This window comes from Alligator sinensis, unplaced genomic scaffold, assembly GCF_000455745.1.
Source record: "Alligator sinensis unplaced genomic scaffold, ASM45574v1 scaffold886_1, whole genome shotgun sequence".
Taxonomy (NCBI): domain Eukaryota; kingdom Metazoa; phylum Chordata; order Crocodylia; family Alligatoridae; genus Alligator; species Alligator sinensis.
In genome coordinates this window covers 702848-722742 of record NW_005842040.1, presented here as the reverse complement: position 1 = coordinate 722742, position 19895 = coordinate 702848, and the positions used below count along the sequence as shown (strand labels likewise).

Sequence of the window (19895 nt, the reverse complement as noted above, 5' to 3'; positions counted from 1 at the left end):
TTTCCCTGGTGGACCTGGAAGAATACCCAGAGTGTTAGTCTCCAGGGACACCAACTATTCTGAGCCCATTGCAGGTATGTCCTGGAGCCCAGGGCTCTGCTCCAAGGACCTTCTCAAATTCAGATAGTAATAACAAAACATGACACAACATCTCCTAATTCAAACAGATAGCGTGGCTTTGATGCTCATATCCCAGGCTGGATTTTCCAGTATTACCTGTCTGGACCCCATTGTTGCAATTTCTGGTGCCTGATCATCTGTAGGCTTTGAATGAAGAGCACCCAATACCGGGTCTTAGCTGGGTGCAACAGTTGTGCCACACAGGGAATGGGATGGATTGTCTGTGGAGAGGATTTCTTACCTCTGTCCAGTCTAGTGTTTTCCCTCCTTGTGTGACAGAGATGCTCAGGTCCACTGGTGCATCAGTGCCAATGCTGGCACTAGGGCAGCATCTTGCACCTTACCCATCCTGTGAAACTCTTACTCAAACAACTGCAGCAAAGCCAAGAGGACTGCCAGAGGGCATGCTTTGTATTAGCGCTAAAGGCTGCATTAGTGGGCAAATGCACTGTAGCAGGGGCTTTCACTTCCCTTTGTGGCTGCCCCATGCCACCTGCCTAAGCATTGGGGGTCTAGTCTAGAGCCTGCTGAGAACCTTGGTTTCCTTTCCTGCCCAGCAGCATTGTGACCTGTGCTCAGCTGTCTTTTGTCTTGATGACCCATCAGTAGATACATCCCTCTCCACAGTTGTCACCACTGCTTTGGATGCCCAGGGTCAAGGCAGCAGCTTCAGTTGAATGCACCAGAACAAGCGACAAGTGACAGTGTCAGAACAATTGGGCATTGTGGAGTGGGTGGTGGTGAGTTCTTCAGGGGAGAAAGGCAGCAGGAAAGGCCTGGAGGGCAGGTCTTACTTGAGCTGTGGTGGCTGGCACAGAGTCTGGGCCTCCTGCAGTCCTCTGCTTTTCATCCTGCTTTAAGATAAGAAACAGCCCAGAGTTGATCACTCACCTGGTTGGATCAGGGGAGGAAGGTGGATATGAGATGGAACAATAGGGAAGATGTGACAGTCAGTGGTGAGAACATTGCTGCTGGGGTACTCTCAGCCTGGGGTACTGCCAGCCCATGCTCACAGCAGGGGCATAGCCTAGAGGAGGACACAAACCTATGCACTCTCTGTAGGTGAGGGATGTCTTTGTAAACATCCTCCTCTAGTCTCCTTACATCTCTGTACCAACAGGCTTGAGAGTTCATTGCTTTCATCCATCTGCACTCACTGGGTTGTGAATTATTTAATCGGCCACCTTGCACGCACACATCACTCTCCTTTTCATCATGCCCTAGTGGCACCTTTGCTGCTTCCACTGTGAAGCAAGGCAGGTTTGCCAGCCAGGTTAACTAAGGATCCATTTGACTGCCTCAGAGATCAGAACATGAGGCGTGAGTAAGCAGAGTTCAGGACCCAGCATTCAGTGCAGCCCTCCCAGGTGCAGGCTCCACTGAAGTCCATGGAACAGTAGTGCAGTAGCTAGCACCAGGGCAACATTTTCTCCATGAAGTCTGACACCTGTTGCACACTGGAGTCTGGCGCTACTGGAGAGGCCACATTAGCACAGACTCCTCGTACAAGGGCCCTGCAACCCTGGTTTTACACTAGTGCACACTGCACTGTGGGGTTGCATTTGCGTGGCTACCTCTGGTGCCTAAACACCCTGTGGTAAACCAGGCTGGGCTCAGAGAGATTCTTATGCCAGGGTTCCCTGACTGATCATGGAGGGGCAGATGGTTTGGAAACATCAGCAAGTCCTCACCTGATGATCTTCTATAGAAACAGAAGGGTCATCGCTAGCATAAAGGGACTCAGAATCTTCAAGCTGCTCGAAAAGAGAAATGCAGACAGGGACATGTTAGGGATAAGTCTAGCTCTGTGCTTTGTTATACATGACTCCCTTCAGGGAAATTTGACCACATTTTCTAGCTAAGTCAGATTGGAACCTGATAATGTTGAACAAGCCAACATTTCCTTGTGGAGATTTTACCTGGCAAGGTGGAGAAGCTTTCCAAGCAGCTCTCCAAGCCTATCAAGATGCTCTACAGAGGTTTGCATCCTTGTTGCCTCTTTCTGTCATCTCACCTCACTTTCATGCTGAACAATCATTGTAAGCATGTGTATTTAAAGAAAACAGGTAATTAAGCTGTGTTGATACTGCAACATGACATACTGGTACTCTGGAAACTGCAAGAGATCCCTTAGTTCTCTTTTTTGTTGCTGACTGGCTGTTTCATGGTGCACCTCATTCCCCCATCTCTGTGCCTTGTTTTTTTCTCTCTGGGATGAGTAAGTAATTTTTTAATTCTACCTCACTGGGGTTTTCAGAGCCTGACTCCCTGTTAACTGCATACTTGCTATCCTCATAAGAAAAACTCTATAAAAACACCAGAAATGTATTTATTGTTGTCAATAGTGGAATCCTGGTATTGGGACCTGGCCCTTCTGGATCATATAGCACAGTACCAGGAGCTTGCTCCATCCTTTAGATGTTCGGATGAACATGCTGTTGCTCTCTTTGATGTACACCAGGCTTCCTTCAGGAATGGATGAGCTGGATTTGAACATCAGCTCTTTTGACTTGAAAATCCATGTGTGATGCTGAGTGAAGAAGAAGAGACTTAATAGGTTGAAAACCAATCAATGAAAACACCATTGGTGGTGGTCCCCTGTCTTAATACCCTAGCTCTTTCCTGCCCTCATGCAGATAATCTATTGCTTCTAGTACCTGGATGGTAATTTATATCTATGCAGCTGTCCAAGCATTTCATAATTACTGCTCATGGGATGGAGTCATAGGCAATACGTAAGTGCTGCCAGTGGGGAGGAGGGAGGTATAACTCTGTGCCATCACCACTGTTACCCTTGCTGCTGCCCGGTGTTGCGTCCAGCTGGGCTGCAGCCCCATGCCCTACCACTGGCAAAGAAATTGCACTGCCATCACCATCCCCACTTCTGCAGCCCTGTGCCCCATGCTGCGCTTTTGGCGCAGACATCTGCGGGGGGGCGGGGGGGAGGCACGTTCCCCTCCATGCCTCCCCAGTACATCACCAATGGATGGGGTCCTTTGTTTAGGACCAGTATTGTCTCCTCCCCAGTGTGGACAGGAAAACACAAACGTTTTACTTCTATCAGTTCAGCCAGCGCTAATTCTACCCCACAGTGTAGTGCAAATTACCCAGGAGCTTCAGTTTCCTCCAATAGTGCTAGACGGGGATGTGCCAGCAGCACTGCCACAAGACAGGAAAGAGTTTAGCTGCTGCACAGAGAAGCAATTCCCTGCAGCTGGCATACTTGTGACAGTCCCATTGCTTAGTATAGAAAATATTCTCAACCTTTTTAGATACAAAGCACCCTCCTTAGACTCAAAGCACATCTTGGAAAATGCCAGTTCTTAGCTTTCACTTTTTTTTTGACTATGGAAAAATAATAGAGCAGTTCTGTTGCAAAGACCTCAGAAAACCCTCAAGAGGTCAGAATGTTCATGACATTGTGGATTCCTATTTGAAATATCTGAGCATATCTTGTGAATTAGATATAGATGTTTGCACATTTAACAGCACTAATCTTGTAAGGTACATTAAAAATATCTCATGGCACCCTGGAGTGATGTGGCATCCTTGGTTGAGAATCACTGGTATCCAGGAACCTTTCTCTGGTGGTTCATTTTAGTAGTAGCTAACTTCATAACTCCACACTTCGGCTGCCTCAGTGCATGTAAGGTTAATTATCCCGAAAGAAGGCAAAACTTGCTAGAAATAAACATTTCAGTATTGTAAGAGTATTCCTAGATGTCAACGTACAATACATACCCTGAGACTGGTGCTGGAGTCCTGCAGGTCTTTTTGAGGCAATACAGCATCTGGAGAGCAGACAGAGAAATGTCAGAGCTGCAGTGTACCAGTTGGACCCTACAGAGCAGGTAGCAGTAACCAAACAATAGCGGTCAGCCCAGAGCCAAGAGCAGAGCAGTGTTACCCAGGGCAGAGCTTTACTGGGGTTCTTCTATGCAGGATCTGCCAGAGCTTCCCTAGAGAGGGACCATTCCTGTCTGAGAGCCCTGGCCTGAACAAGTGTCACCTGCAGGGTGAGGAGCTCAGCCAGTGAGCAACTGGGTTAGCACTGGGCGAAAGAACAAAATAAATCCCTCATCTCCACTGGATGGGGAAGCTGTGCTGGATCCCTGTATTAACATACTGGACTGACTAGCAAGACTCACAGCCAGCTATGGACTTCACTTGAGCAAGGCCTGTTTGACTTGAGCAAGTACTGCGACATCGCTTTGGCAGCCACAGGGCAAGACCAGGCTGCTGGTTGTTTGTTTTCCTAAATTCAAAGAAAACCAAAGGCCATACAGAGAAAGATCATGGGAGTACTGAGCAAGGCACTGGGAGAGCTATGATGCAGTACTTCCAGACAGGGAATCAATCAGCCAGGAGATGCTTACTCAGTGTTCTCTACAAGGGAGGTTGAAACCTTGCCAGATCCTTTTTTAGAGAAGCAGAAGTGTTACTGCTTTCTACTGTTAATGAGCAATGACAGAAGGCACAGCCAAGTGATGAGAGCTGCTTTCCTCACAACACTCTTAGTTACTTTAGCCCAGAGAGCCAACAATAAGGACTGGCTATTAATCCCTTCAATCTCTTTGGGGAACAGTGACAACTTCATCCCAGAGGACCCAAGGCCAAGCTTTGGTTCTGCTCAGAGTTGACTTACAGAAGCACAGACCTCCAACTGGACATAGCCAGTCTGCAGCATGATCACAGAAGCATGACACATGCTGTCCAGGTCCCTTTGTTGTCAGGGTCAGGGTGTGAGTAGTGTCAAGGATACTAAGGTGCAGAGACCTGGAGATGATGGGTAAAGAGTGGGAGTGTTCCTGCTTTGAGTCTTTTTTTTTTAAATTATTTTTTCCGTATTCCAAGCCACATCAGCCAAAACAAATTCCAAATCCAAGAGTCAGTTCAGAACCAGAAGTGGCCCTACTACCGGCAAACATCCTCCACCCCCATCTGGGGCTTCAGATGTTTCCAACACCTTTGGCGGGCATCCTATTTGCAGGCCCAAGCCTGGAGGCTTGGGGTTTCGAGTTTTGCTTGCCCTCAGCTATAAGGCCACAGGAGCAAGCTAGGGAGGGTTTCTCCTTTCCATAAAGTGGGCATAAAGCCAAGACCTTCCCACTCCAGCAGCTAAGTGGGAGTTTTACTATACATTACCTTGGCAGGTACTATCCCTGTGCCAGGAGAGCGGTCTTCCTCAGGTGCGACTAGGAAGACCGCCTCAGTGGTCACGGTGTTTTCCTTGCCAGGTAAGCATAGGACTATGCTTGATCTGGGTCCACAAGAGGTAAACCAAGTCATTGCCCACCTGAAACGCCGAGAGAAATGTCTCTACTTGAAACTCTGGTTGTGTCACGAGCCACCTGGGAAAGACAAATGAGTGCTGGATGTGTTAATTGCATCACAACCCTGGCAGAAGGGGTTGGGGGAAGCCATCTCAGATAAAAACTAAATCCAGTCTAGCTGGGATCATGAGGCGGAAACCAGGAGCTGAAGCTTGTTCCACTTACTGGCTATAAAGTTACACAATCCCAGGCCTAAGGCTGGGTATGGGCTATTCTGGCATGGCCCTTCCAGCGAGGGGCAGGACTCACACTGATTGGCAGGCCGCTGTGATTGGGCACAGGGCTGCCTGAAGGAAGAGTTATAAAGCAGTAAGGGGATCCATATAGTCTGTGGGATAAACATCTGTCCAGATGGCTCTGGTTAGAGCAACCTCTCCCATACCTCAGCCAGTTGCATTGCTCTTGATACACAAGGGGCCCCATCTTAGGAGTTACTCACAAAGAACCTGATACCTTTGCCCCTTGGACAGGCATTTACACCAGTGCAAAGGAGAAGCCACATGTGTCCAGTGGTCTTATGTGGCCAACTCTGGCAGCAAATCAGGTTCACGGGGTGACAAAAGGACCGAGCCACTTTATCTTGTCTTGGTCACTCCCACTAGACAATGCAGGCCGGGCTGGAACTAGGGAAGGACCTTACCCCTGAAAGACTGCTGGAACCAGTCTAGCATTGCCTTCTTGCTCCAGGGATCCCAGCCAGGGGCTGAGAGACTGCCCCATGCTAGACCTGGCAGAAGCCTGTGGAGTTCTTTAACATCCCCTTGATCCTTTTCCTGTAGTAAGTGGAGCACTGAGCTCTCATCCCCTAGGAGTGTGTGCCCTTACTGGCTCCCCAGGGAGGGCAGGAACGCTGGCAAGGTGCCCAGGAAGCCTAGGTCTTACCGGCTGTTTGCAGAATGACCTGGTACGGACTGGACAAACCCTCTGAAATCAAAGACAGGCCAGTTTGCACCTGAAGTTCTTGAATGAGCATCATTGCATAAACATGCAAGCCCATAGGCTGGGATCCTTACATTGAAGTACAAGACGCCTGGCGGCCCGGGGGGGCCTGGTGGTCCAGGAGGGCCTGGGTGTCCAGATGGGCCTGGGGGACCCTGAAACACAGATCAGTGCAGAGCATTGGTGGTGGGTCTGTGAGGTCTGTCCCAAAAAAGCACAATGGTGGCAACAAGGCCCTGGCTAAGTTAGACCCTCATGTCCTACCCCTAACACTTGCTCTCTACCTGCTCCTCTCTTGACTCATGCTGCCCCCTTGCACTTGGCAAGGCTTCCCATGCCCTGTTCACTTTACCCTCTCCCTCTGCTTGTTCAGGTTTCTCTTACCTACCCCATTATACCGTCCTCTTGGTTTTCTAATCTCTGATAACCACCTGGCAGGGTCACTCTACTGCTTCAAACAGCATAAATCAATCTCTGAGTCCCTCAGTGATCAAGGGAGGAAAGTCTGGACACAACTTGGGCCATGAGAGCCCCTCCTGGGCTCTGCTGGGGAAATCAAGAGAAAGCTACAGGGGCAGTGAGGACAATAACCAGGCCACAACTCACATGAGAGACGACAGCTTCATAAATTTCTGCTTCTACTTTGCCATTCTGCAGAGGGGAGAGAGAACATTGGAGAAAACTATTACAGATAGACTGGCTGCAGGTCAGGGAGGGAAGGAGCCACTTAACTAGAGGGAACATGTCCCATCCTTCCTTCGATTCTCTTATTCCCTCCAGAGCTGTCTTCCCTGCCTGGTCTGGGAGGTCCCACTTTGCTTTGGGCAGTAAACAAAGTTGCTAGGGGGGTTATTATTCTATGCAGAGGTGCAGGGCAGTGTCCGGCTTGGAGGGATCCAGCCAGGTGAGTGCAGAAGAAAGAGGTTGCTCCCTGTCCTGACAGTGCTCCTATGCCCTTCATCTCATCACCTTGGCAACAGTCCAAGGAACATGCAAGCTATGTAGGGCAAACCTCATGGTACATCAGGGGCACCCAGGAACTAGAACCAGGCATGGGAGGGTAGCTTGGCATGAAACCTTCCTCTCCAGAGCAGCCATGGCATCCCTGGGTGAGCCAGCAGAGAGGGGCGTTAGCACTAGCATCATGCTCCACTCTTTGTATAGGTCCTTCTGCCCTTGTGTGTAAATGCACTCCATTGGGAGACTCAGGGGCTCACTCAGTGCACTAGTCTGTATGTGTGTACACATGCAGGTGCAGCTGGGGCTCAGGGACTCAGTGCACCAACACTTTGGCTCTGGAACTCTTCCTGAGATAACAGATTAAATGAATTTGGCAGGTCTCAATCTGTCACACTGCCTTTGTTCCTGCCAGTACAATACCACAGTGGCAGTAGGTTCTTAGGACAGCCCCAACTTTGGAATGGCAGCTGCAGGCCAAGACACAGGGGCCCTGGCAGAGGTGAGTGATCTCAAGTAATGAATGATGCATCTCAAGATGGAGGCACTGTGGGTAACCTTTCAAGTGGTTGCCTGTACCTTGCCAGGCACCCATTGCCCCAGCACTACTGGGGGTGTTTAAGGTATAAAAAGAAAGGAATAAACAGCTGGTAACCCCCACAGTTCCTGAGCAGGCTGGGGACACTACTGCATTTCCACAGCTACAAACCTGCTCTCCTGGGTCTCCCTTTTCACCCTGCAAGAAAAGACGACAATCTCAGCATATCTCAGGGGACTTCACTCACCTCATCTCTCCAGGAAGGCCTATCTGCCCTGTTAGACTGCTAGGGAAGCTAAAGCACAGAGAGAGAGAGTTGGGAAACATGGACACTCAGGAAAGGTAATATGAATCAACTAAAAGCATGAATGTAAAGGCAAGTAGTTAATCTACATTAAAGCACTACAAGAGCCTTAATTCAGTAACTTCATTCACTTTGGAAGTGAATTAAACTAAATTGAGTTAGGACCACTTTAATTCTGAATAAGTGTCCACATGGAAGTTTAATTTAATTTAGTTAATCCCCTTTGAATTCACACTTGTAGTCAATGAGATAGCTTTCATGAGTGTCCCAGTGTAGAGAACCAAAAGCAACTTGCCTTGGGTTCCACTGCAAGACTGATTTAGAGTTTAAAAAAAAAAAAAAGGACCATCAGTCCTGACCCAAGTTAGGAGTAATTTTTCAATTACAATTTTTTTTCCATAGAAAAATTGGCTTTGTGGTTTGACAAAACTATTCACAAATGTGTGTCAAATTCATCAAATTGTTTTGATCGATAGAAACCTGGATTTTTATTAATTTATCTATTTTACAAAAGTTGAAATATTCCAGTTCAGCATTTTTAAAGGCAGGGTCTTGATTGTTTAAGAATGTGCCATTTCAGTAAGTTAACCCAAATTGAATTACAAACAAACCGATTCATTTGAAATGAAATGAAGCTTTGTATATTGGACCGTAAACATTTATTTTGTTTCTCCAGAAAAAAATTGATTTTTTTTTTCATTTTGAGTAAACCCAAACTGATTCCCCCCCCCCCCCCCCTTTTTTTTTTTTAAATTTTTTTGGGGCTGGTCAGCAAACAGAAAAAAAAACATTTTTTTTGTACAGCTTTCATCCTCACTCCCAGTTTCCAGGGCACAGAAGACTAGAAATACACTCTGTTGTAACTCCCCCACAAGCATCCTATTATCTGTGGCATAGGACAGTGAAAATAAAGGGCTAAAAGTGGAAGACACTTCCCAGTAGTGAAGTCAGTAGAGCCCAAGGGTTTATTGCAGTTATACTACACAGAGCAGAAATACACCTGGGGCAGGGCAGGGAATCATCAAGAGCTGCCCATGATCCGGTGGGTTTTGCACCAGAGATTTGGGGTGTCTGATTGGACTTACAGAAACAGAAACACATGAGTTACATTTGAGCAATGCTCAAGGGATGGCAGGGAAAGTGGAACAGAGGGGAGTCCTCTGGAGGGGTGGGGTAGGGTGCATTGGAAGGTGGCAGGGCTGTTTTTCACACCCTGCAGATGGGCTTTTAGATTTTGCCTCCTGCCTTCCAGGGTCTTGTCTCCTAGGCTTTGGGGCCTCTCAAGCACACTCAATGCCTGTATGCACAAAAACACAGGCTGTGGAGAGACTTAGCAGTGATCTTGCAGGAGTTGCTCTCCCTTTACAGGCAGCACTGACCCCATTGTCTCAGTGCAGCAGGAGGGGATGTGCATTGCATGGAGCAGGTTGGGGGCTTGGTAGGGGTGCTCTCCTCTTGTGGACAGTGCTGACTCTAATGTCCCAGCCTGGTGCTATGGGGTAATTGTGCTGCAGGCGGTGGGTAGGGGAGCAGTGGCGGGGTGGTCTCCCCTGTATGCCAGGACTGACATACTCACCTTGGGACCTGGTGGACCAGTGAATCTGGAGTGCCCTGGATGGTGTGGATCACACTGCAAAGGGAAGAGACGTTTAACTGGGCTATTCCCAACCTCATTGCTACTGCTGATGCCTCTGTTATGGCACTGGGGGTATGACTGCCCCTAGCTGGTGTCACTATTCACTCCGCTTTGTGTGTATGAAACACTCCCATGTCTGCACCTTCACGGATACAGTTGGCAGCAATATGTACAGGATCAAATTACTCCCACAGGGCTAGGGTTGAACACACCAGTCCTCACCTCACCCCAAAGCCTGATATGATGAGGGAGCTCCCAGTCGTGTCCCTAGGGGCTCAGTGCACTGCCCAAAATTAGTGAGAATCAGCTGAGTTCATTCCTACTCACCCTGTACTCCCCTGGAGGTCCAGGTAGCCCCATGGGACCAGGCAGACCCTGGGAGCCTTTCTCTCCCTTCAGACAGGGGCTGCTTGGTCTGCCTGGTGGTCCGAAATCTCCTTTCTCACCCTGTCGAGACATAACACATGGATAACACAGAGCACAGGTCACAAACAACCCATCTCACCTGCCCTTTTAATGCAACCCAGCACTCAGCAAGCCCTGGGGAGCAGACCCTGGGGGCATGTGGGCTGCATCAGTATGCCTGCTGTGCCTCTGGGGAAACAGAGGTACGGAGCTGGGGGATGACTTGTGGCCATGCAGGGGCAATGGTAAGAACAGAGCCCGTGTGTTCAGGCTGCTGCTCACCCCTTGCTCCACTGGGCTCTACCAATTAGACCACGCTGCCCTTGAGAGAAAGCACCTGCTCTCATGGTGTGATGAGTACTATCTTTTGTTCAGTGGCCCATGGGTTGCCCTCTTCCCTCCCCGTGGTGGTCTTAAGCTCCCTCGGGCCAGGCCTTCCCTGTGTTGGCTCCTGGCTTGCAGGGGTCTGGGACCAGGACATGCCCTGGCTCAGTTGCGATGGGATCTTACCTTTGGCCCAGGGAATCCTGACTCTCCTGGTGGCCCTGGATTCCCTGGGGGAGGCAGAGGTCCTGGTGGGCCAGGGGGCCCTTCAATCCCTGGGATCCCTGGAAGTCCTTGTGACCCTGGGAATCCTGGAGCACCTGGGGGTCCATCAGCCCCGATGGAGCCTGGAGGCCCCACAGGCCCCTCAAGCCCAGGATTGCCTTGGAAGCCTGGTGGTCCGATGGGTCCCGGTGGTCCCGGCAGGCCTGGGGCTCCTGCTGGGCCTGGGGGCCCTGGCTGGCCTTTTTTCCCTGGGAGTCCCTCAGGGCCTTGTTCACCTTCATGCCCTGGGTAGCCTTGGGGTCCTGGGGGTCCTGGGAAGCCAGGGGCACCTGGAGGTCCTGGGGGCCCTGTCAGGCCAGGCAAACCCAGCTGCTTATTCAGCTGAGAGGAGAGAGAGGAGGTAGAGCAGAGACACTACTGAACTGACAGCACTGAACATTTCCACCCCCCAGCTCCCAGCGTCCCCACCCTTCCCACTCAGCGCACACTTGGTGCACACTGTCCCCACTGCATACTCTGTCCTCACTGCCTCCACCCTGCCATCACTACTGCTTTCACTGCCCCCACTGCATGCACTGAATCCATTTTGCCCCCCATGACAGTCACCACTGCAACTGTGCTGCCCCTGCTCTCTAACCCGCAGGAATGGCCCTGAACCACAAGCCCACTGGGGTCCTGCAGCCAGTGCTTGCCAGGCTCTTGCCCTCCCAGGGGAACTCTGGTCTCTTCCTGTCTCTGGCCCCTGGTTCCTTTAATTTCTTCCTCAAGAAGGAAGTGGCCAAGCCCAGCTCTGCAGGCAGAAAACATGAGCTGGAAGCCCTGGGATGCTCTCTGTGGGGCTCCCTTGCTGCCCGCCAGCTCTCACCTCATTCTCAGATATGACCAGTCCTTGCGTGACTCCTGTCAATCCAGGCACGCCTGGGGGCCCAGGAAGGCCTGGGGGTCCGGGGGGACCTGGGGGTCCTTGGGAACCCCGTTGACCTGGGTTCCCCACTTGGCCTCTCTCTCCAGAAAATCCAGGCAAACCTCTTGCTCCTGGAGATCCCTGGTCGCCTTTGTCTCCCTGTTGGGATAAAGAAACAACATGGCTCAAAGGGCCCTGGGGTGTGTTTGCTGCCTTCTCTGCTCTGTGCCAGCCCCTCACTAAAGTGCCAGCTGCATGGCACCACTGCCCCATGCCAGCTTTTCAAGGCCTTGGCCATGGGGCCACCATTTTGGACCAGGGAAGTATCAGCAAATGTTGATTTGTTATCAAGCCTCAGTCTCCCAGAACCGCTGGGGGGTTACGATTTAGGGGAAGGAGGAAACTGCTTTATCGATAGCTGAACCCACTTGGGTTCTAGGTCCAGGACAGAACTGGAGTAGGTGCACACCGGGCTCAGACAACAGTTTCCAAGATGGCCCTAGGCCCAAGGACAATATGTCTGTGCAATGCACAGACACAGCACGTCTCTGTTGCTCTCTAATGCCCAGGCCATATCAGAGGGTTGGGAGCCTGTTACTGCCTTGCATGGGGTGTCTGCTCACACAGTATCTACTCATGCTTTCTGTTCCCAAAGGTGTGTTTGATCCCTCTGGAGTTCATGGGGAAGGAATCCCATTGGCCGCACAGGAGATCTTGCAGGACTCCCTAAGAGTGATGGGAATGATTGGATTTTACTTTAAATCTCCCTTAAAAAAGTGAAACCTTCTGTCCAGGGAGGAAAACAGTTTGTGAGTCTCAGAAACCTGCCAAGGCTTTTCAAAGCACAGCTCTAGGGGGTTACACAGTCCCACTCATGCCAGGGCCTCCCCAACTCTGCTGTGCCTGGAGCTGCCCTGGGTGGATGAAAGCCATTGTAATCATCACTGTTACCTGCTAAAGGGGACCTACCTTTGGGCCAGGAGGGCCTGGGACAGCCGGGCACACACATTGCGAGTGGTTGCTTATCTAGGGGACAGAACCAAGTGTCAGTGATGCGGCCACTGATGGGTAATAAGCAGCATGCAGTGCCAGCTCAGCCCCCCACCTGAGAGACCTGAGGGAGAGAGTCTGGAAGGGTTGGGTGTCAGGAAGCAGGAGACCAGAGAGAGGGCTGGGGCTGGGATGGAAATCCACCAGGCCCTGCAGTCTGCTGCTGCAGCCTCTGCCTCCCTTTACTCCAGTGGCTTCCTCCCTGCAGCAGCCCCAGTGTTAGGAGGGGGTTGCCCTCCTGCCAGCGGGGTCTGCCCTGGCTGGGCTCTGAGAGAGTGCAGAGGTCAGTAGCTTTGGAGCTGACTGAGAACAGATAAGGAGAGGGTTGCCCTTGAATGCTATGTGCACCCGTGTCAGCTCCTTACTGCCCTCTGCTATGCAGCCCCCCCTGCTTGGGCCATGGCAGTCTGCATCTGAGTCAGCACCCTGACAGGCAGAGATACCCCTTCCCCCAGCAAACAACCTCCTGCTCAGCCCCAAGACAGGCCAGGACACCCCTGCCTCCATATGCACCTGGCAAGTTGTAGTAGCCTTCAGAGGGGTGGGCTTTGGCCCTCTTATTACCTGTGAGAAAGACAGAGAGAGACTGAGCACCAACCCATCTACACAGCCTTCTTTCTGCTCCCACCAGGGCCCCAGGCAGCAGGGAGCACTGCTGGAAAAGATGCCATAATCAGGGCAAAACCTGCCCCCTTGGAATGTGAGTCCACCAGCTCAAATCCACCTGCTACGGTCAGGCCTAGGGGTGGAGGACTGATGCCTGGTGACTGTGGACATACGAAGTCTCCAGCCTATACACAAAGTCTCCAGCCTTTCTCTCTTCCCTTCTGGAGCTGTGTGTTCCTTGGTCTTGGGGCATGCTCCTCAGTTTACTCACTTTAGCAGTGGCACTGGAAGGCTTCCGAGCTGCTGTCATTTCTGTGGTTGTCTAGGAAGGTGAAGAGAGGGGAATTATTGGCTGCCAGGAGCGTGGCAGGGTTTGACAGGTGGGTGAGAGCCAGGGCCTGGCACAGAGCACCAAGGAGCCCTGGGATATTGTGGGGAGCTTGTCTAATTCAGATGCTCACAGCAGTGGCAGAGCTGGGGCAGTAAGAGATGTGGGAGGGTGGATAGAGCCTGAATGCTCCTCCTGCAGCTTGGAGAACCATGTATAGGTAGAGATGATGATGGATAACCAGCCCCCCTCTGCTTTTGGCTGCCCTGTGGCACCAGGCACCTCCACTGCTACCTTGATCTGCAGAAACTCCTCCTCCTCAGCACTCCCTTCGAAGGTTCCTAGGGAGGCGGTGGTTTGTGAAGATGGTTTCCCCTTGGCTGACGCTGGAGGCTTCTATAATAGACAGGGGTGGTGGATGGAGAATGCAGGGCATGCAGCAAAGAGGACTCCAGGCTCCATTCACCCACCCTCCACTCACTCACCCACAGGGGACACTGCTGCCCTGGTGAGTGTGGTTGCAGGTTCAGGCCTGCTGGGGGTCCAACGTGCCCATTCTACCTGGGGCAGTGCAGGCCATGCTCCTAGATGGGGCGAGCCACACCACTCTGGGTTTTCCATTCAGAGGGAGCAACGTGACTAGACTCTGCAGAGCCTCTGAGCCCAGCTCCCCACGGGGTCTGTATTGTCACATATACCAAGGCCCTTCTGGTTGGACTTGGCGCCTTCCTGCCACAAGGTCCTTGGGACAGACTCTGCAGCAGGGAGGGACTGGAGGGGAAGGGAGTTTCCAGAGGATCTAGTCCAAAAGCCAGAAAAGCAGCAGCAAAAATTCATTTAATCAGGAAAACAGCTGAACTGATGAGCGTTGGACTGTAACAGGATTGGGCGGGGGGAGGGAAGAGTGGGGTCGGATAAGAAGGAGAGAGCCAGGGACTTGGAGCTCTCCCCATGCAGCCTATTGTGTCTGGTGCCACTGGGCCAGGGGGAAGAGATAAGGACGAAGGACAAGGGCATAGGAAACTGATTGAAGGGAAGATGCTTCAGAGGCCTGAAGTCAATAAAAGCAGCATTGGCTTGGTAGACAAGTTGGCTTGGCAGAATGCAGTTGGAGGGGTGACTTGAGGAAACGGCCTGGGGACTCAGTCCCATAGCCACTGCCTCCCTGTCCTGCCCTTCAGCATCACACTGGCCCACCTGCAGGAGGGATGGGACACAGTCCTAGCCTAGCTTAGCTTTGCCAGGTGTTGGGTCTGGTCTGGTCTGAGCTGCCTGGGATACATACACAGCAGCCAAGCTAAGCTTCCTTCCTCGGGATGGCAGGCCAAACTCTCATGCCTCAGGCCAACCTCCCATGCCTCCTATGCCCAGCCATACACCCCGTGCCACCCCACATCTATTCATATACAATCACACACCAATAAATGCACCCAACCATGTTTCCCCAGCCCCATCCATAAACCTCTTTGCTTGTACACCCCCACATTATACATATACCTGGATATCCACATGCACATACAGGTACCGGCACACAAACCCAACTGCACATGTGTGTATCCTTTATAGACACCCACCTATGCCCTCCTTAACTGACTCAATCCTGTTCCCATCCCTACATCCTGCTGCATTTCCCCCCTGCACATTGCACATGGTCCCCCCACCACATACACATAATAATGAACCTTCTCCCTTGCCCTCTCACATATTCTTCCCACCACACCTGACAGGCACAGACACTGCACAAACACACTCGCCTTCCATGAGTTCAGATCTATGACCTGCTGTTGCCACAGCTCAATGCATGCACTTGCAATGACTATTACACATGCACCCCCCCATTCCCCCAAGCATGTCTGACACACATTTTCCTTTTAAGGAACACACAGTCACCCAGACCCATGGACACCCACCCACATGCATAAACACACAAGTGTGTGTGCACATGCACACACTCAAGCACACACACACTCCTTACTCAGTGGCTGCCCCTGACCAAAGCACCTGGTTGTGTGTTTTTGGGCAGACACGCATCTTACCCACCTTGGTGGCTTGTGCCCTTCTCCTTGGGGTCACCAGCGGGGGTTTGCTTAGCAGGATTTTCTTTGTTGGCTCTGCATCACCAGCAGCCCAGCCTGAAAGAGCAAAGAGAGGATTGGGTTGAGGATCTGTGGCATGGCTTCCCACACCAGGTAGCCCACCTTTGTAGAGACCCCAGAGATCTGTGTCTGTCCTGTCAGTCACCCCTTTGGCTATGGGGCCTGATTCTCTGGCAGCACTGCTCAGCCTAAATCTGCATCTTTCACCTTAGGCAGGTAGGAGCACGATGGTTAGAGCAGCAGGCAGGGGTCAAGACTCCTGGGTTCTGTGATGACTGTGCTGCTACCCCCTTGGAGTGGACCACATCAGTTCCTGGGCAGCTGTGCCCCACAGCAGCTCAGGGCAAGGGAAGAATCCCACATTGAGTCAAAATGCGCAGCAGTCCTTGCAGCTGGAGTTTCACCAGGACACAAGGGTTCTCATCTGGAGCCACTAATGGCCACAAGGGTTCCAGATACAGTAGGCAAAAGCTGGTGCCCCCACAGCCCACTGTCCCTTAGGAACACCCTAGGGCACTGGGCTCAGTACTGACCGTGAGGGGAGACACTTGCCCTCCCACCAGAGCAATATAGTGGATCTGTACCTGTTTACATCAGCTGAGCCCTGGGTTCTTGCCTGTCTGATGCATGGGGGACAGAGGGGCAGACCTGTTTCCTTAGGACCAGTGATCATCTCAGTGCTCCTAGGAGGGAGCAGCCTTGGAAACCCTGCTTTGTCCCAGGGGCAGGGCAGGTCCATGGGACGGAGTCCCACTTGGGGACACCCCTCACCATGCTTTTGTAGTGATCTTAGCACCTGTGTGTGTTGCCCAGATTGTGTCCAGCCTGTCCAGTGGCAGGGGGCAGAGGGTGGGGTGGTGGGAACGGATGGATGGATGGACAGATGGGGATGACCAGTCCTAGCAGAACTGAAGGACCAAGGCATTGGGTGTATGCTATATGGCTTCAGGATAGAGCTATATAGCAGGACAAGGTCCCTGCTCCCATCCAGATGGAGTCTTCCAGGGATCCACCAGAGAATCAAAGTCTGAGTTTTCCCACTGCCTCCCTGCCCATCTTTGCTCCTATGCCTTGGAGCCAAGCTTGTTTAAGCGTGTGCTTCATGAATTGCTAAGAGAACCAAGAACAGCCTGGCTCCCGGGATGCGCAGCCTCCTCAGCATCCCAGGCACACTCTGGCACACAGGTATCAGGGGCAGCTGCTAATTTGCCTGGTAATACAGAGGACCTGGTATTGGCAGCTGCTGTCCACGGTGCCTGCTGTCCACGGAGCACGCCTGGGAAGTGAAGAGGAGCTATGAGGCATTCAGCACCTTGGAAATCAGGTCCCAGAACATCTCTAGGTGGGTCCTCAGAATCACTACCCACTGTGCAAAATGCCTGCTTGAGGGAGCAAGCAAGCCTCAGCCTCAGCCAGTCGTGGCGAAACTGAGGCACAGAGAGGAGAAAAGACCCATCCAGGGTCACAGGATCAGTGGCAGAGCTGAGAAAAGAAACTAGAAATTGTGGCTCCTACTCCCACTGTTCTAACCATTGGACCCCACTCTCCTTCCAGAACCAGGACTAGAACCCAAGCAGCCTGGCTTCCCACTCCTGCTTTTGTCATCAGACCCTGCTCCCTCTGCATGTCACCCTTATGCATGTTGGCAGGGGTGGCTAGGTTCCTGGGCTGTCATCCTCTATCTGCTCAGTCGCACCAACCCCAGAGATGCATCCTTCCTCTCCCCATGCCCCACAGCACAGCTCAGGCAAGGCCCCAGAGGCACCTACCTTCCCTCTCCTCTGTGGGGTGCTGTGTGGGGGTCAATGGGTTGGTGGTCGTCTTTTCATCAGAGCCCAGGGAGAACCACTGGGCTGTGCCGGGAGGCACGCTTGTTCCCATGAACAGCAGGATGCAAAGGCAGCGGAGAAGAAAGGGGCAGCTGCCTTTGGGGACCACCATGGCGCTCTGCTACAGATAGGCTGCCTTTGGTGCCAAGTGGCTGCCCAGCTGGCTCAGGTCACAGTCCCCTGCACTCCCGCTCTGTCTGCCTTGCAGGGCAGAAATGTGCCGCTGTCCACAGACACGGCTGCTCAGAGCTAACCTTTGGCACCTGGCCCTGAGTTGTTATCATGGCCCGTCCTCCACTCCGCTTTGACACGCCCCTGTCTCCTGTCTCCAGCTTGGCATCAACACTTTCCTGAGGGCCTGATTCAGCAGGGTGCTGAGCACCTGGAGGGATGGGGTTATCAGTGGAGAGATCAGTCTGTTCCCACCCCACTCAGTCCTCTGCAGAGTGGCCCCATTTGCAGGGTATAGGGGCATCCAGAGGGGTTTAACTATTTGCTCAGACACCACCAGATCACAGTGACTCCAGACCACTGGAAGCAACAAAGCTGGTTCTGGAGGACAGGGAAAAGAGCCACATAGTCTGGCTGGGCAGGTTGGACAGGAGAGATTGTAACAGAGGTGGGGCAGGAAAATACTGTGCAAGAAATGAACAGGTAAGGAGAGGGGTCTAAAAGAGTTACTTTTTTTGATGGGGAGAAAGGCCAGAAGAGCAGGAGGTGGTTGTGGGTTGGGGTTGAGGCCACTGGCAAAGCTGAGTGTGTGCAGATGGCCCAGTCTCTGCCCCAGGAACTGCAATGCTGCCATGCAGGTGAAGCACCAAGAGCTGATTTCCTGCACACCCAGATCACAGGGAGTGAGCAGCTGGTCATGGAGCTGGGTGAAGGCAAGAGAGCCCATGTGTGTGTACATGTGCACACACGCGTGTGCATGCATGTGTATATGTGTGTTTGTTGGGGGGCTGACCCTACATTCCCCATCCCAAACAGTGAAAGTCTCTGAGAGGAGGGTTGGGGGAACATTTCCTTGGGGTTGTTCAGACCTCCATCTCCTCACCCAAAAGCTCAGTTTTACAAAGCCCACAAGGTGCCCCAGTGAGCCAGGAGAGGGCCCCAGTGAACTAGGTCCACCAACCTGAGCCCTGAGCTAATACCTGCTTAAACCTAGCATGCTGCCCTCTGGGCCCAGCAAACAGGGCAGGTCTCTTGGGATGTGGGGAAGAAAGAGGCATCCAGAGTCCTGGAGAGCTCTGGTGCCTGAAGGACTTATCTGGCCTGGTCCCTATGCTCACTAAGGGCCACAGAAGGGCAAGGGGGTCATTGCATCTGCAGGGGCCAGGCTGGAGGCAGTGCGTTTGTCCCAGGAGATGAGGGGAGAGTGAATAGGGCAGATGGCTGCAGGGGAAGGAGAGGGCCCCACAGTAGACCCCTCAGTTCTTCCTGAGCAGGGCGTGGGGGGATAGATGCCTTTTTTGTGAGTTCAGGGCCTTTTCTGTGAGCTTGGGGCAGGGCAAGTTCATCTGAGCTCTCCATGCTAGGCACTCTGGCACAAAGGGAGAACCCCTCAGTGACCAGCTCTGGGGCCTGGCTGGAGAGGTGCAGACCCAGGGCAGCATCAGGGCCCAGGGAGTTCAGGCTGAAGCAGCAAACACTGTAACCCTCCAGCCTGCACACTCTGTTCCTCTTCCAACCACGGAGACACAACAGCTGCCTTGGCCAGTGCTGCCAAGGGCTGATAAGCAGCCACATTCTCTGGCAGGAGGGGCACCTGTTTGGGTTTGGGCATCATGTCAAGGCTGGCGCCTCCAAGCCTTCACCCCATATCATAGCTACTGCACGGCCCAGTTCTGGGGCAGTGGGTGGGAGTCGGGGGAGGAGGCAAGGGCATGGCATACTGTTCCTGACAAAGTCCAGCTGGGGTTGATGAGCAATGCCAGGTGCTATGCCCTGCTCCAGGCCCTGAGCCCCTGTCTGCCCTTGGAGCCAATGGGGCCAGCAGACCAGCCAGGCACTGACTGGGCCATGGAGTGGGAGCTCCCATATGTCCCAGTGCAGGCTGCTCAGGGTGGGGATGGGGCGTTGCCTGGGCTTTGCCTGTTCCTACAACTCTTTCTTTGCCAAGGTCAAAGCCCACTGGGAGGTAAGAGCAGCCTCCCAGCGGCAGTGTAGGGAGAGGGCCATGCCCTGTCCTGGGAGTGAGCCCTTTCCTTCAGCCACTAGGAGTATAGTCTGGAGCTAAAAGGTGAAGCCAGGCAGCTGCTGTGATTTAGGAAGATGGGGCACAGCCAGGATATTGTGGTGGTG

The 19895-nt window shown here is 52.4% G+C and overlaps 1 protein-coding gene across 1 annotated transcript in view; it reads right to left on the bottom strand.

Moving 5' to 3' along the window:
• The window catches only part of LOC102387004 (collagen alpha-1(XVIII) chain-like), a 26525-nt gene extending 8700 nt beyond the window's left edge, over positions 1-17825 (bottom strand). Inside the window, exons 1-19 of the mRNA XM_014519431.2 lie at positions 17535-17825; positions 15710-15801; positions 13964-14065; positions 13613-13663; positions 13249-13299; positions 12655-12711; positions 11647-11844; positions 10743-11162; positions 10155-10274; positions 9768-9821; positions 8059-8085; positions 6999-7043; positions 6467-6547; positions 6336-6377; positions 5417-5471; positions 3862-3911; positions 2516-2650; positions 1812-1874; positions 913-974 (exon numbers count right to left, since the gene is read on the bottom strand). Of these exons, the coding sequence (XP_014374917.1) occupies positions 913-974; positions 1812-1874; positions 2516-2650; positions 3862-3911; positions 5417-5471; positions 6336-6377; positions 6467-6547; positions 6999-7043; positions 8059-8085; positions 9768-9821; positions 10155-10274; positions 10743-11162; positions 11647-11844; positions 12655-12711; positions 13249-13299; positions 13613-13663; positions 13964-14065; positions 15710-15801; positions 17535-17706 (1877 nt within the window). The 5' untranslated portion in view covers positions 17707-17825. The remainder of the gene's footprint in view (positions 1-912; positions 975-1811; positions 1875-2515; positions 2651-3861; positions 3912-5416; positions 5472-6335; positions 6378-6466; positions 6548-6998; positions 7044-8058; positions 8086-9767; positions 9822-10154; positions 10275-10742; positions 11163-11646; positions 11845-12654; positions 12712-13248; positions 13300-13612; positions 13664-13963; positions 14066-15709; positions 15802-17534) is intronic.
• Positions 17826-19895: the final 2070 nt, after the last annotated feature.